This window comes from Pempheris klunzingeri, chromosome 1 (genome assembly GCF_042242105.1).
Source record: "Pempheris klunzingeri isolate RE-2024b chromosome 1, fPemKlu1.hap1, whole genome shotgun sequence".
Classification (NCBI taxonomy): domain Eukaryota; kingdom Metazoa; phylum Chordata; class Actinopteri; order Acropomatiformes; family Pempheridae; genus Pempheris; species Pempheris klunzingeri.
Window position 1 is genome coordinate 734623 of NC_092012.1, and position 16239 is coordinate 750861.

A 16239-nucleotide genomic window follows, 5' to 3' on the forward strand; every position below is an offset into this window, starting at 1 on the left:
TACATTTAAGGCCAATTTTGCAATAAAAATAAACATCAAATATTAAAATACAGACGTGCTCTTCTGAGTGAACACATACGTGTTCGGACTGATGATCATTTCTTTTAACAGCTGATATATAATATTGGTGGAGTTGGGGGGCTTGTATGCGACTCAACAGTTCAAGCTGACGTTATGGAGACACTGGAGTGTTTGGTTCACTCCTGCACACCGTCAGACAGACGCTACGGTGGCCACCAGGGGACAAAGTTTGAGAAGAGCAAAAAGACTAAAGATTAAATATACAGTCACACTGAATTTTAACTCTGACAGAATTCAGTAAATAAATTTAGAGCTTCAGAGCTTCAATCGAGATGTTTTACTTCTTTTTATAGCATCAAATCACTCAAATCAAACTGATGAACACCTAAACTGACAGAAACCACCTTTGGGTTTGATTACTTAGTTCAGTTAGGGTGGGGTTTATGACCTATGGCCACCGGGGGACAGGATGGGATGAACCAGGCTCACCGTCTTCTTCTGCTTCCCCTTCTTGTCCTGCTCCACGTCCTCCAGCACCAGGTCCGTCTTCTTCTGCACGATGCTGACTGGACACCACAGGGCGGGAGAAGAGGGGCTGACTTATCTGTCTGACTTCGCTCACATACAAACCACCACGAGTGACCGACTCCACCGGCAGCCATATTTTATCAGACAGTTCATTTAGACAAATAAATGGAGGCTGTAACTCGTCCTCAAACTGAAAACAACAACAGCGATCGTTTTTTCAGAGGGTTTGAAATGACCAGAGTTTAAACCACTGTTAGTGTACTGTGAGAGACCAAAAGACAGATGACCTAATCTAAATCTAACCTATCTAATCCAGTCTAACCTATCTAATCTAACTTAATCTAAACCGAAACCTATCTAATCTAACCTAATCTAAACCTAACCTATCTAATCTAACCTAAAATAAACCTAACCCATCTAATCTAAGTAGTTTAGGGGTTTAATAGCAACAGTTTCCTATCGTAAACTGATACCACGAACAAAAGAAGTTATTTTCTTGCGGCTGGTTTTCATCTTAACTGACGTCATGTATGTAAAGTAACTTCACTTCTGTAACTAACGTACTTATTTCAACCCAGACCGTCATTTTTCCTAAACCTAACCTAACCAACCCTAATGTAACAGCAGCTAAAATGTAAATCCCACACATAACGTAACAGTAGGTGTTTGATTCCTTTGGGTCGTTTCAGTTTGAGGACGTGTTTGAGGACTGGTGACACACTTCACATGTTTGGACACAGAACAATTGTTTGATAGACTGATTGATTGATTGATTGATTGATTGGTTAATACTTCACTTTACCAACCGTCACAACAAAAACACTCACTCTGTTTTCCAATTCATGCCTTTATTTTGATGAACATGCGGCGAGCTGCTTCTCGTGATGTCAGCTGTTAAAGCTTCCTTTACATCGACAGCAACAGTCGTCAAAATAAAACTAAAGTTGTCCTGAACTACATGAAGTCCTGATTCCAGATCTGCGGCTACGAGATTATGTGAGATCCAGTATGAAGAAGCATCGACGGCAGAAGGACCACTACGCTGAACTGGGACCAGTTCGTCCCTGAAGTTAATAAACTGGATGATCAGGCTGACAGGCCGTCGTGGAGGAAGTCCTCAGACGGACCGATACCACACGGTGAAAACACTCCACTACTAGTAACACTGCTGCCATGTCAGCTGTGACTCTGAGACTTTATTGATCACACTCACTGATCACACTCTATGTTCATCATGAGCGAAATCAGAAAACAAACCGGGGCACTTCTGTCTCGTACAATCATCTTCCAAACGTGTTCAAACACGAGAAGAACAAACACATTTAAAGAAAGAAAAAGAAAAAATTCACTTCAGATTCTTTTGTTTTTAGTTAATTATGAATCCTAGCTGTGCAAAAACTGAAAGCTCTGTGGAGCAGCTTTCTATCTCTACAGGACTGTCTGTCTGTCTGTGCGTCTGTCTGTCCTTCAGTCAGTTAAACACTGTCGGCTGCTGTCAGTGTCAGTGTGAGCGACTCTGTCCCGCTCTTCCTTCTCCTTTTATTTTAAGGGGCTCTCGCTGTCTTTCCCCCCTGAAACAGAAGGAGAAGAGCAGCCCGGTTAGAGTCCGCCTCACCACTGACACCAGCCCCCGCCAATCATTGCACAGCTAGAAACCCCATCAACCAATCAATCAGTTCATCAATGAACGTGTTTCTGAAAACTGCACTCAGGGAGTAACTGAATGTGAGACCTGGTATTTTTAGACCTGGGCTCTACTTTTACATATTTTGTCTGACAGCATCATGGAAAGGATCCCTACAGAGAGAGACCTGGAAGATCCTTTTGGTTTAACCACAAACAGCACACACACCAGACTACATTCACTAAAACAGGGATTTTAGAGAACAGGACACAGGAGCTGCTGGTCTGCTGCTGCCTCCATCAGTCAGTGTGTCTGTGTGTTACACAAATATTGTGCTGAATGTGAACTCACCATTCAAAAAACCAAAGTCACACAGTTACACCAACACACTAACTGATGGAGGCAGCAGCAGAGCAGCAGCTCCTGTGTCCTGTTCTCTAAAATCCCTGTTTTAGTGAATGTAGTCTGGTGTGTGTGCTGTTTGTGGTTAAACCAAAAGGATCTTCCAGGTCTCTCTCTGTAGGGATCCTTTCCATGATGCTGTCACACACTGAGAATAACACTCTGAGCCTGGCAGGAGCAACTTTTTGTACCTACAAGTTGTTTACACACTATAATTTGTAGAAAATTAAAATCTCCTTTCAGACAGACCTTAAGGCTGAAGGTCAGAAAAATACAATTTTCAGCTGCCATAAATTTGCATTTTAAACAGGGTCTGAAAAACCCTGGAGGTAAAATAGAGTAGTAAAACATTTGTAAAACCCTGTTTAGTTTTATGCTGTATCCCCCCCTTGTGATGTGTTCTCTTCCTAACAGTCACTCTGAGCTGCATCTTCAGCCACTGTCAGTCCAGACTTCACAGTGAAGTGTACCCAGAGGTCCAGCATCTGTGTCATCATCTGTATGAACAACAGCCAGCTGCCGGCACCTCTGTGGGCCTAGTCCCTAAAACACCTAAAACACCCAGATGTACCCAGACGCTGACCCCTGAGCCTCAGTGGATCCTACTGTGTGTGAGTGGAAGCTGTGGAGAGGTCGTACTTACTGCTCTGCACCTCGCTGCTGCCTGCGTCCTGCATGAGGGGAACACATATTATAAAGACACATTCAGTGGTGCTCAGATTTATTCACACGTGCAGAATGAGAGGTGAAGTCCCGCAGCGACTCACCTGCCTCGGTACAGGCTGGGGGAGAATGCGGCCGATCTCGCCGACGATCCAGTTCACCACACTGAGAACATAAGGGCGAGCGGTTAGACCACATCATTTGTCCTAAAGACACTCTCACAGGTGTGTTTCTAAACTTGGGTCCTCTCTGTCCACATCCTGGTGTGTGAGTGACTGGTAGGTAGTAAAAGTGTTGGAACTGGTCCAGTAGATCACCTCAGCCAGCAGACACCAAACGGGCTGCAATGGCTGCAACGTGATCCTTTGGGACAACTGCACCTGATCACAGTAGGTCCACTAAAAGAGCTTGTTTGATCCACTGACAGGCTCAGAGTGTTATTCTAAGTGTGTGACAGCATCATGGAAAGGATCCCTACAGAGAGAGACCTGGAAGATCCTTTTGGTTTAACCACAAACAGCACACACACCAGACTACATTCACTAAAACAGGGATTTTACATGGCACTTGCTGGTCTATCACTGTCACGATAAGTTAGTTAGTTTGTGTTATTGTGGGACTTTGATATTTAAAAGGGTTAGTTTGGATCAAATAATATATTTGTGTAACACATAATTACACAAACAAACTAACCTATAGAGGCAGCAGCAGAGCAGCAGCTCCTGTATTCTGTGACATAAAATTACTGTTTTTGTAAATGGAGTCTGGTGTTGTTTGACGAGAGTGATATAATGGTTATTCTAGGAAAGGATCCCTGCAGGTATAGTTAGGTCCTTTTTGTTGAGCTACAATGCTGCTACCAGTCATGGACAGAGAGGACCCGGGGTTAGAAACACCAGAATTCCTCAGCCATGTGATTTCCAGCAGCTCGAATGCTGCAGTAACGTTGGCTGAACGTGTTTCCACCTACTTGGGCTGCTGCGCTGCTTCCTTGGAAGACCTGCGAGGACAAAAAGAGAACAGGCACTTTATCCACGATGCCCCCCGGGAGGTTAACGCATTTCAATTAAAGTGCATAACGTTATTTATCGTCCACGGTTACTCACTTCTCGGTGTCGGCAGCAGGTTTGGGGCTCGGAGGGGGCTGTGGGGTTGGAGTAGGTGTTGGAGCTGGAGGAGGTTCAGGCGTCGGAGCCTCGACTGTTGAAAAGAGCAGGAGATGCTCAGGTTAGCCAGGTTTACCCTGTCAGGCCTGTTTAACGCTGTAAAGGTGTGATCAGATCAGAGGATGTCGACCTGACTGAACCCACTCCAGAGTCCTGCTTCAAAGGCAGTTTCATATTTCTATTGAACGCCATCATGAAGTCTGATCCACCGGCTGGGGGAGATGTCCAGTCCTGGTAATGCTAGTGCTAAAGCTGCTAACATTATTTTGTTTTACAGGAACTTGAAATATTGTCATGGAATATAAAGTTATCTGATTATTAATTGTTATTTTATTTAAGCTTTTCTTTTTTCCCTTCTTTAATGTAAATTAAATCCTTTATTCAGGTAAACACAGGGTGAACCTGATGATATTAGTATTAATATAAGCTCATTTAATCACATTAACAGCTGAGAACACTGACCAACTTCATTCTGATCACTGGACACGAAGCCACAATATGTGTATTCTATATTGAAATGTATAGGAAATACTTAAAGGGTCATTCTGACATTTTTTAACTTGGGGCCTATTTTGGGTTTGTTTGGCTGCAATGTGATCCTTTGGGACAACTGCACCTGATCACAGTAGGTCCTGGAAGATCCTTTTGGTTTAACCACAAACAGCACACACACCAGACTACATTCACTAAAACAGGGATTTTACAGAGCAGTTGCTGGTCTGCAGCTGCCTTGATCGGTTAGTTAGTTTGTGTTATTGTGTGAATTTGGTGTTTTAAAAGCTTAGTTTGGTTAGTTTGACCACAATGATTGTGTAACACATAATAACACAAACTAACTGATGGAGGTATGACACTCATGTTCAGTGAGGTAAAATTCATATTTTTGTGAATGGAGTCTGGTGTGTTTGCAGAGAGCGACATTTTAAATGATCTTTTCTGTGTTTTACCATTAAAGGTCTAAACACCATCACTGTGACACACCTGTGCTGCTGATTTGAGCTTAATGTACCTTTAGGTGCAGCGGGAGCTTCAGCCTTCTCCGTGACTTCCGTCTTCGGCCGACTATGAATCTCCGGCTGAGGAACCACCTTCTCGATACCCTGTTTGATCCAGTCGATCATCCTGTAACGTTCAGAGTCACACACACGGCCGGATTACAGGTGGTGACGTGTTCACGTCCCAGCTGGTAAAGATGGAGCTAATTTCAGATTAATCCATAATAACACCCCCCCCCCCCATTTAGTGGTCGATGTGTTTCCTATCATTGATGTGGACCTGTGAAGTGGGGGGGTGAAAACGGCCACATGAGGTGGAGTAGAAGGAGGAAGTGAAGTGGATGAAGGGACACGACGGACGTGAGTGAAGATACTCAGTTACTTTCCATCACTGAACATCCAGCCAGTGATTCTTATTGATCACTGATTACTGTTCGCTGTCAGCAGAAGATAACTTGAGCTTCCTGTGAGTCACTTTCTAAAAACACCTTTTGGTTCGTTAGAAGGAAACAGGAGAATCATTTCAAACCCAGCTCGTGTTATTTACCTGCTGTTTCCTCTGTGTGTGTTTACAGTAGAGACATGTGCAGCATATCAGGGCTTAAATGAAATCAGTGTGACTGTACTAATGTACATCATGAGGCTCTGTGAAGGAAACATCTGCAGAAAACTCTCTAATGTCATTTTCTCTGTTGGCTTTAGCAAACTGACTGAATATCAGCCTCTGTGGAAGTCCAGGACACTCTGTGAAGGGCCAAGAATTCTTAACCCTCTGTGTCCTCATCCTGGTGTGTGAGTGACTGGTAGGTAGTAAAAGTGTTGGAACTGGTCCAGTAGATCACCTCAGCCAGCAGACACCAAACGGGCTGCAATGGCTGCAACGTGATCCTTTGGGACAACTGCACCTGATCACAGTAGGTCCACTAAAAGAGCTTGTTTGATCCACTGACAGGCTCAGAGTGTTATTCTAAGTGTGTGACAGCATCATGGAAAGGATCCCTACAGAGAGAGACCTGGAAGATCCTTTTGGTTTAACCACAAACAGCACACACACCAGACTACATTCACTAAAACAGGGATTTTAGAGAACAGGACACAGGAGCTGCTGCTCTGCTGCTGCCTCCATCAGGTAGTGTGTCTGTGTTGTTGTGGGACTTTGGTGTTTTAAAGGATCCCGATTGCTCCGATCTAACACAATATTTCTGTAAAACATGAACAAACTGACCAGATGAGGCTTTATTTCTTTGTGTTGTTTAAAATCTCTGCTTTATGAATGTAGTCTGGTGTGTGTGCAGAGAGCGATATAACGGCTGTTTGTGGTTAAACCAAAAGGATCTTCCATCCGCTATCATACCTGGGGGTGGAGGGTTTGCTCTCAGGTTTGTCCTCTTGCTCTGACTCCACCTTTGCCGCGGCGGCGGGCTGCGGCGGCGTCGGCGGCGGCTGAGGCTCCACTGCTGCAAGAGACAAACCATTTATTCAAAGTTCAGCCTGAACCTCTGAGTCTGCAGGTGTGTTTTCAGGTCTGTTCTCACCTGCTGCAGCCGGAGGCGGAGCCACCTGAGGAGAGACACACACAGCAGGTCACATGATCAGCAGGTGGAGTCATTAAAGGAGCACTCCGCAGAGTTCAGTCTACTTGTCAGGGCCAGTTTATCTCACATCAACAGGGAGGGAGTCTGAGAAAAGTCTGAAATCATGTTTTTAAAACTGGAACTTATTTTACTGGTGAGAGTTCAATCAATCAATCAATCAATCAATCATTATTTATAAATCACCAACTCATTACAGCGTTATCTCTGCAGCTCAGACCAAACGATCCAGAAATCCAAACAGGAAAAACTCCTCAAACTGATACTGATGTACTGATGTCTTTACCTCTGCAGGCTGATCGGACTCTTTGGTCTTCATCTCTGGCTGAGGAATGACCTTCTCTAAACCCTGAGCGATCCAAGCTATCATCCCTTTTCTGTGTGAGAGACAGGCAGACAGGCAGGCAGACAGACAGACAGACAGACAGACAGACAGACAGACAGACAGACAGATGTGAGGAGAAGATTTACTGATCCTGTTAAAGTGATGACTGAAAGTAAAGTTGGATCTTATTTAAGAAAAACTTTGTTTTCATCCACATTTCATGAAGAAGCTCACTATTTGGCATCCTGCCTTAAACAGTTTATAAAGCAGCTCACTATTTGGCATCCTGCCTTAAACAGTTTATAAAGCAGCTCACTATTTGGCATCCTGTCTCAAACAGGTTATAAAGCAGCTCACTATTTGGCATCCGACCTTAAACAGTTTATAAAGCAGCTCACTATTTGGCATCCTGCCTTAAACAGGTTATAAAGCAGCTCACTATTTGGCATCCTGCCTTAAACAGGTTATAAAGCAGCTCACTATTTGGCATCCTGCATTAAACAGTTTATAAAGCAGCTCACTATTTGGCATCCTGTCTCAAACAGGTTATAAAGCAGCTCATTATTTGGCATCCTGTCTCAAACAGGTTATAAAGCAGCTCACTATTTGGCATCCTGTCTCAAACAGTTTATAAAGCAGCTCACTATTTGGCATCCTGTCTCAAACAGGTTATAAAGCAGTTCATTATTTGGCATTATGCTTGCTGACTGTTTTGTAAAGCAGGTCACTATTTGGCAGTCTGTGCTTCCTGTCGTGTTACTCACTCGTCTTCAGGATTACTGTCGTCCATGAAGAAGAAAGGGGGGGGGGGGTCAGTGTGAGTATCCATGAACATAGATTGTATTTACATTAATTTTCATCCATCCATGAGAACTGGTTCACTCTGACTGACTGGATATGTGACTACGACTTGTTGTCTAAGCTGAGACCCCCCGACACCCCCCGAGGTGTCCAGGACATCCAGTGGTTCAACATCAGGGGCCACAACAGATCACCCCCCAGGTCCATCGACTCACCCCCCAAACCTCAACTGTTCAAGTCTGGAGCGAAACACTGAAGGAAAACATGGCGGCAACTAAAACTAGTGGGGGGGGTGGTATAGACCAGGGATCGGGTGCTATGCTCCACCAAGAGCTGTGATGGACATCAGTTTAGCTTCTGAACACACTGGATCAGCTCAGTTTTCAAAATAAAAGCCTCCCTGCAGACTGTCAGTGGTATATTCCAGCAGCACATCAGTATTATTCTCTAATGGGGGGGCACCAGGCCAGACGTCAGCCGCTCAGAGGGTTTTTAACACCATGACGACCAGAGGTTCATCTGGGATGGAGAAACACTCTGACTGTGACTTTAGCTGCTGTCTGTAGCTGCAGCACAACAAAGCAGGAAGTACATCCAAGAAACACATTTAAAGCAGCAGAAGAAGAAACGCAGCCTGTTTGATCCTGTTAGAAGCTCCAACATCAGTTTAACGACCAGACCAGCTAAACCTGAGCAGGAACTCTGATCAGCAGGAGAAATAAAGCTCCTGGTGGAGGTGGAGGAACATGGAGGACGGAGGGAAACTCGACTGCAGCCTGAACGCCACACAGACGAGCTTGGTGGGATTTTGTGGTAAGACTCCAAGAACTAAGTCTAATCACAGCAAGTCTGGAGTCTGAGCTCAACTGGAGTCTCTGTCAGGCTTCACGTCAAAGAGGACGACTGACAGCTCATCAGAAGCCTCATCAGGGTGAATCCTGCTGGGTTCATGTCTACGTCTGGTCTGGAGTCACACACACACACACACACACACACTCTCTGTATTTACCTGGTAGTTGAGTTCTCCTCCTGTGAACAGAGCACACAGAGAATATAATGAGCCGACAGGTGAGCTGAGCTCAGACAGAGGGTCTGATCTCGGGTCAGTTTCTCATCCTCACCTTGGTGGTGGAGTTGGCTCGGCTCAGCTTCGGTGAGACGGGCTGAGGCAGAGCGCCGCTGATCCACAGCAGCACGCCGGGCTGGGAGCCAGGCACGGGCCTGCACACACACACACACACACACACACACACACACACACACACACACACAGTTTCAAACTCATGTGGTCATTAAATTAAAAGCCTGATCATTAATACATTAATAATTTGAATTGACTGCTTGTCCAAAGTGCTGTTTTCAGAGGGATCGCTGCCAGCTGACATTTGTGGCAAAGCCAATGCTGTTTTCTATATTTATCCTGTTTGCCAGGGATGGAAAAATAAAATAGAGTTTCTGATTTTCCTGTTTGATTCTCAGAGTGAACAGAGATCCATTAAGAGATCCATTAAGAGATCCATTAAGAGATCCAACTGGCTGCAGGACTTAAAACGTCCAACTTCAAATTGAAACCTAAGTGACATAAACATGTTTTCATCATTTATTTTTACTATGTTTTGTGGATCATAGAGCTGCTGAAGCTTTCTACGGCCCAGACGGCGTGTATAACATGGACACTTGAGTAATCAATAGAAACATGAGATCATTCTGGAGGACGAGGTGTGATCGGCAAACAGGTTTCTTTGGTCTGTTTGTGTTGAACTGTTGTGGGATTGTTGTGGATGTCGGTGTAACGCACCCGTTCCCCTCTGTCGCCTGCGCTTCCTGTTTGGGTTTGACAGCCTTCGACGCTGTAGAAGAAAAAGAGCGTTTAATATATTTAGTGTGAAGATTAGTTTTAGTGATGTTCATCCTGTGAGCGAGTCTTACCGTCATTTTTGCACTCGTCTTGAAATGTCACTTTCTTCTCCTGTTGGAAACACAGATTGACGCCACCACACATACATGACACATCATTCATTATTACATTATAGTTTCCAAAGCCATTGAAGTCACTACTTCATGCATACCATTTTTAAATTCTGAATTTTTACAAAAAGAGAGAGACTCCTCCAAATGTTCTACTTTTCTCAGTGGTTTTTATCAAAAACACGCTACTGAAGAAGAAACGGACAAACTATCCAGATCCAGGTGACTGAAATGTAAAAGAGAGAGAATAAAATTGTAAAAAGGAGGCGTGGCTTACAACAGCAGGGGGCGGGGCAACCGGAGGAGGCGGGGCCGCAGCAGGGGGCGGAGCAGCCGGGGTGGGCGGGGCATCGGCCGCTTTCTCCTCCTTCTGATCTTCAGCTTTCTTCGGCGGCTCAGGCGGCTGGGGAACGACTTTGACCACCCAGCTCAACATCCTGGAATGGAAACGTGTGATGAGTACCAGCGTCTCCATGGTAACAGCAGTAGTAGGTTAAGTTTAGGCACCACAACCACGTGATTAGGTTTAAGGTAAATATCAGTGTTTGGGCTGAAGGTAAGTAAAGAGGTTATGGAGGTGAGGTGAAGCTACACAGGTGGTGTGGGAACTGGACGAGCTCAGCATGACATCAGGACGCTGCGATCAGCTGTTTGGCGGAGAGTGTGCGGATGCTGCTGGTTCGGACCAGAGAAAAGATCAATGTCTTATAAAAAGTATTGATTTCAGAGCTGAACTCATCAGCTTTGAGCCACAAGTTCAGATTGTTCCTGTGTCTGTTCAGCCACGCTATTGATCAGATCGGCAACACCCCCCCCCTTATTGGGGGAAACAGCCCTTTGTCTAATCCCCAGACACCAACAGCGTCCACATGCTGTGTAGTTGGTCTCTCCAGGATTAAATCCCACATCAGTGATCTCTGATCTGTTCCCACCAGGTCCTGAAAAAGATCCTGATGGTTTAATGGCTCCAAGCTACATGCTAACGATACATTATTGTGTGTTAGCCGCTGCGTCGCTCATCTGCCAGCGTGTGAAAAGAGGAGCCTGTGTTAGCTTAGCTTTATTTAGGAACACAAGGCCAAACCAATTTTACTGTCATCAATTTAATATTAACATGCAGGACAGGACAGCAGCAGTTAGCCTGTTAGCACTCATCCTCTGTAGCTAGCAGTTAGCCTGTTAGCACTCATCCTCTGTAGCTAGCAGTTAGCCTGTTAGCGGTCATCCTCTGTAGCTAGTAACTAATAACTGTCTAAAGTTCAGATCCTGATGGAGAACAGGTTCTAGTGGCTCTGAGTTCTCTGTCGGCTGCTAACACTTCCTGGTTGGAGCTCAGGCTGCACTGACCAGGCTAACGCAAGCTAATATATAGGCTATAAGCTAACATTAGCTAGGTGAGCTGTCAGAGCACAGTGCTAATGCTAGCTAGCATAGTGTTAGCAGAGCTGACCTGGAGACTCAGTGAGGTAAACGGATGTCATTTTCTACAATATTTTATTCTATATCGTTAGTATCTCTGCTCGGTTCTACAATCTTATATTGTATATTCATGTTTCTGGATGATGACCAATGTACCGAGGCAAATCCCTCACAAAGTGAAAACCCTAAGGTGTTTCTGAAGACCCTGCGATGAGACTGAAAGCTCCAGTAGACGCTGATGTCTTTTATTGACACTGAGTTAAATATTCCCACACGAGGCTCCATGTTGCCCGTCTGTAAATATGACACCACACCTGAGCGGTGGACAGCTCTGTGTGTGGGACCGAGCAGGACAACACGAGGCTGTAACGAGTTAACGCTGAAGATGAATCTGAAGTTTAGTGTTTAAAACCAACAGAACAACATGAACTAGCAGGATGTGCCGTGAGTTCTCGGCTGACCCGTTTCTCCTGTACGCTGCTTAATGGTGTTTAGATCACGCCTGGCTGAGTGTCGGCTCCAATTAGAGCTGACTGGTCATGACCCTAATCCTCCGGCAGCAGCAAACAGCTGCGTCACCGCCGTACTGGACGCCCCCCCCACCGCCCAGTACAACCAGTGCCCAGCCTGTCACCAGCACTGCCACTGTGCTTTTTAGCCATTTAGCCAGTCTCACAGCCAGTCAGTCAGTCAGTCAGTCAGTTAGTTTTCCAGGTATAAATGATCACCTGGCAGGTAAACAGTTGATTAGCCAATTAGCTAGTTAGGAGGATAAACAATGTGTTTGTCTTTCTGCCACACAGACTGTTGACCCGTCATTCAGGTAACCAGTTCAGTAGTTAATAATAACCAGTTACAGCAATTAGCCAGTTAGCAAGTCCGCCACAACCAGTCAACTAAACAGGAAATCAACCAGTTAAACAGTAAACCAGCTGGTTAATAATCAGCTAAAATTAGCCAGCTAACAAGTTTTCCAAGTTTAAACTGTCACCTGTCAGGTAATGGTAGTTAGCTGATTAGCCAGTTAGCCAGTTAGCATGCTGAAGAATCTACCAGTTTGTAACCTGTGAACCAGTGAGAGTGTCGGCTCTGATCCAGAACCAGACGGTGGCTCATCATTCATCAACAGTAAAATCAGTTTCACTTTTACAGCCTGAAATCACAAATCTGCCTAAAAGGGTTTTCCAGTGTGCAGAACCCCTCGGCCTTTAGAGACGGGACTCGATGAGGAGAAACAGTCTGAACACAGTCCAGCACGAGGACAGCAAACAGGATCCAGGTGGTCTTTGGTTAAAACCAGGTCGGGGCCTCGTAGCTCAAAGTGACATGAATGTTTTTGCTCAGTAAACAGACCTGTTTCCTCTAAGTGACACCACAGGTGTGTTTATTACTGATGCTGTAGGTAACCTGTGAGACACCACAAACATCCCAAAAACCTGAAATATTCAGTGTTTTACTGACGGAGTTATCGGTCCCTAAAGGCACCACCAGGTCAAAACCTATTTCTGATGTAACAGACTCATCAAAACACAAACTAATCACATCACCAGTTATTATTCATGCTTCCATTTGCTTCATTTCAAATGAACCAAACCAAACCAACCCCCCCTTGCTCTGCAGCATCTCCACAGCTAGCGCAGAGGTGACCGTGGGTGGGTGTGGTCTACCTGTTGGGGGTCTCCAGGCCTACCTGAGTAGTTCAGTCAGGGTCCAGCAGCATCCCACAGAGCTGCGGTGAAGAAGCTGTGAAGACCTGCAGGGATCTGAGCGCTGTGGGGGGATTATGGAGGAACGCTGCTAACAGGATTAGTGAGGAAGTGAAGGGCAGAGCGAGACAGGACGGGCCGGGGGGGCAGATTACATCCCGAGAGCTGAAACAGGGAGCGAACCTCTGCACGACAGAGCTGCCGGGGGACCAAACCCTGATGGTTCACCTGGGGGGAACCTAGCCTAGCCTAGCCTAGCTTAGCTTAGCACAACGCAGACGTGGGATGTTTTATTAGCAGTTTGTCCCAGAGGAGGAAGATTTAGATCAACAGTTTCAACATTATAGGGAAGCATCCAGTCTGTCCACAAACACACAGCAAATAGTTCAATCAAAAGGGAGTGTTAATGTGGTTAACGTGCTCAGCACAGTCTGCACCCACTACTTCAGGGTTAGACACTTTAAGTCCAAAGTTAAACAGGACGTCTTGTGCAAAAAGTTCTTTTTAAAGTCTTTTCAACATCAACGTGTGTGCAGACCCTCCAGCGATGGGAGAAGACCGTCCTCTCTCTGTTTCTGCTCCAGCTTTCAGTATTTATGTCTGAAAACGCTCGGTATCGTTTTGGCCCCGCTTGTGATGTCACGTGCAGGAATCTGTTGATCACATGACCTCGTTCAGCGTTAGCATGTTGCTATGCTAATGAAGCCGTAGACTTCTCCTCTGCAGTCTACATGTCTCTCAAAGATGTTATTAGCAGCTGCAGAAAGCTGAAACACTGAAGTGATCTCAGGACGAACCTCCAGAGATGAACTGAGGGTTTATATGTTCTGTTCTGTTCCTACACGTTCTAACATCACACTGTGGAACCAACAGTCCTGAATTAAAACCTTGGCAGTGAAAGTGGAGGACTGTCAGCAAACTTCACTGTTAGCACGAAAAGTAAAAGTGTTTGAGGCTGAGCTCAGGAAAACATGACGATGACATTTTCCAGCTCAGTCAAGGTTTTTTAAATCTAGTTTTTAAGAAGCCACTTTATCCCAAACATTCAGATAAACGTGGTCCCTCTGAGCTTCGGTGGAGCAGAAGGATGAAGTGGCCTGAACTACTCTACAGCTACTGGAGTTAATACTTCTACTCAGTAAATGTACGTACAGTCTGTTATTCCACACGTTCCTTGTCCAAAGCTGCCGCCTACATTACCCACAATGCAACGCTTCCCCCAACAGTTGGGGTGTGTTATGCTAGTAGTGGTTAATGTGTGTCCACTGATCCTGTAAATCTTTATAATGATAAGTTTTAATATTTATCTTTATTTCAGTGTCATTTTTACTTTCAGCTGATAAAAACAAGTCACACAAAGATTCTTCTTCGTATATTTGAGGTGGATTGTGGAGACGCTGGTGGTTAAAGTCTTCAAGATGTTGAAGGTGGAAGAACGTGCTGAAAACTGATCGTGTGGCGTTCAGGTGATTTGGAGGAGCTCTGACACTGAAGTCAGTTGATCGTTTCTTTATTCTAATCTTTGTTTCCACCACGTCGGCAGAAATGTGCTTCCATATGTCCACGTTTAGATTCATGAGTCCATCACATCAGTGGTTTTTGCTTTGGAAATGTAAGTGTTTGGTTTAATCAGCTGCATCGAAATAGTTTTTTAGACACATTTATAGATTTGATCCCTTTTCTGTTTTTGGTTTTATTGTTTTTTTTTATCATTCTCACATTTTTCCTCTGACTTCCACTAATTTAAGTCCTTTCGATGTATCTGTCAGTCTGCTGCAGCCTCTCCAGGTTAAAGCTGTTAATGTGGCCCTGAGGAGGATTAGCTCTAACCAGGTTAAGTCCAGCGTCAGCAAAACAGAGGATTGGAGCTCAGGTGCTGCAGCTACCTGAACCAGATCCCACACCTGAGAACCAGATCCCACACCTGAGAACCAGATCCCACGCCTGAAGAGCCCTGAAACCACCCAGAGAGCCAGAAACCAGTGATCAGGCTCTGCACCACTCCTCCTCTTTGTGTGGACGCAGATTTATTGCTTGAAAAATAACTTTAAAGAGTTGCTGATAATCAGACTATTTGCTGATTTGTTTTCTGTCGACCAATTAATTAACTAATCAATGAAGAGGCCAACTGTTGCAGCTTTAGTTTAGTTTTCATTTTAACCTGCTACTGGAGGAGACGGAGCTGAAGAGGGAAGAGAAAAGAGAGAAGGAGTTTAGTTAGAAATACAAAATAAGAGTCCTGCCTTCAGTTTAATGTTGCCACAGACACCATCACAAAACACTTCCTACTAGATAAAAACCTGACTGGACTGAAAGCACTCAACAGGAAACTGTCACTAACGCTGAATAACGGCGATGTGACTCAGGAGGGAAACCAGAGACGATAGAAACACCAGAGGAGTCTAGAAATAACAGGAAACACATGAACTAAACTGACCAAACTGTCAAAATAAGAGTCCTGCATCCACAACCCCTCATCAGTCTCACTGTTTCACTGCTGTAGGTGTTTAATCTACAGCAGTGCATCATGGGATATGAGGTCCCGTCCTTGTTTTCCTGCAGTGACTGCAGAGCAGGTGTGAGTTTAATAAACCTGGACTCTCTCCAGGTTTGAGGTCTCCCTCCCCGAGGAGGAGCTGTTCACTGGGACATCAACCGTGAGGTCTGAACCAGTCCAGACGTCTGTCAGCAGAAATACTGCCACAACAAAAGCCTCAAACCTCCAGTTACAGGGTCAGTTTAGTGAGGAGGGAAGGAAAGAAAAGAAAAGATGATTTGAAGAGTGAATGAGGCAAAAAAAGGAAGAATGACGAGAGAAAGCAGCTCAATGCAGCCACTGGCCCGCAGGAAATTCTAAAAATGTATTGGAACACGGCCCACACATGGAACCTGTGTTGTACTTCTCAGTCTCACCACTAGGTGGAGTAACTGTCCTGAACGAGGCAGCTTCTCTATAAAATGAGTAATAGAAGAAGAAATGTGCTACAGGTGACCCAAGATGGCAGAATTAAGGAAATGTAAGAGAACAG

At 45.0% G+C, this 16239-nt stretch overlaps 1 protein-coding gene across 1 annotated transcript in view; it reads right to left on the reverse strand.

Annotated features, from left to right (window-relative positions):
• Positions 1-10521, reverse strand: part of cngb1a (cyclic nucleotide gated channel subunit beta 1a) — a 34454-nt gene extending 23933 nt beyond the window's left edge. Inside the window, exons 1-15 of the mRNA XM_070831286.1 lie at positions 10399-10521; positions 10047-10086; positions 9916-9967; positions 9239-9338; positions 9127-9146; positions 8081-8095; positions 7278-7368; positions 6935-6959; positions 6754-6856; positions 5424-5526; positions 4345-4382; positions 4209-4238; positions 3343-3403; positions 3219-3246; positions 511-587 (exon numbers count right to left, since the gene is read on the reverse strand). Of these exons, the coding sequence (XP_070687387.1) occupies positions 511-587; positions 3219-3246; positions 3343-3403; positions 4209-4238; positions 4345-4382; positions 5424-5526; positions 6754-6856; positions 6935-6959; positions 7278-7368; positions 8081-8095; positions 9127-9146; positions 9239-9338; positions 9916-9967; positions 10047-10086; positions 10399-10521 (906 nt within the window). The remainder of the gene's footprint in view (positions 1-510; positions 588-3218; positions 3247-3342; positions 3404-4208; positions 4239-4344; positions 4383-5423; positions 5527-6753; positions 6857-6934; positions 6960-7277; positions 7369-8080; positions 8096-9126; positions 9147-9238; positions 9339-9915; positions 9968-10046; positions 10087-10398) is intronic.
• Between the last annotated feature and the right edge of the window lie 5718 nt (positions 10522-16239).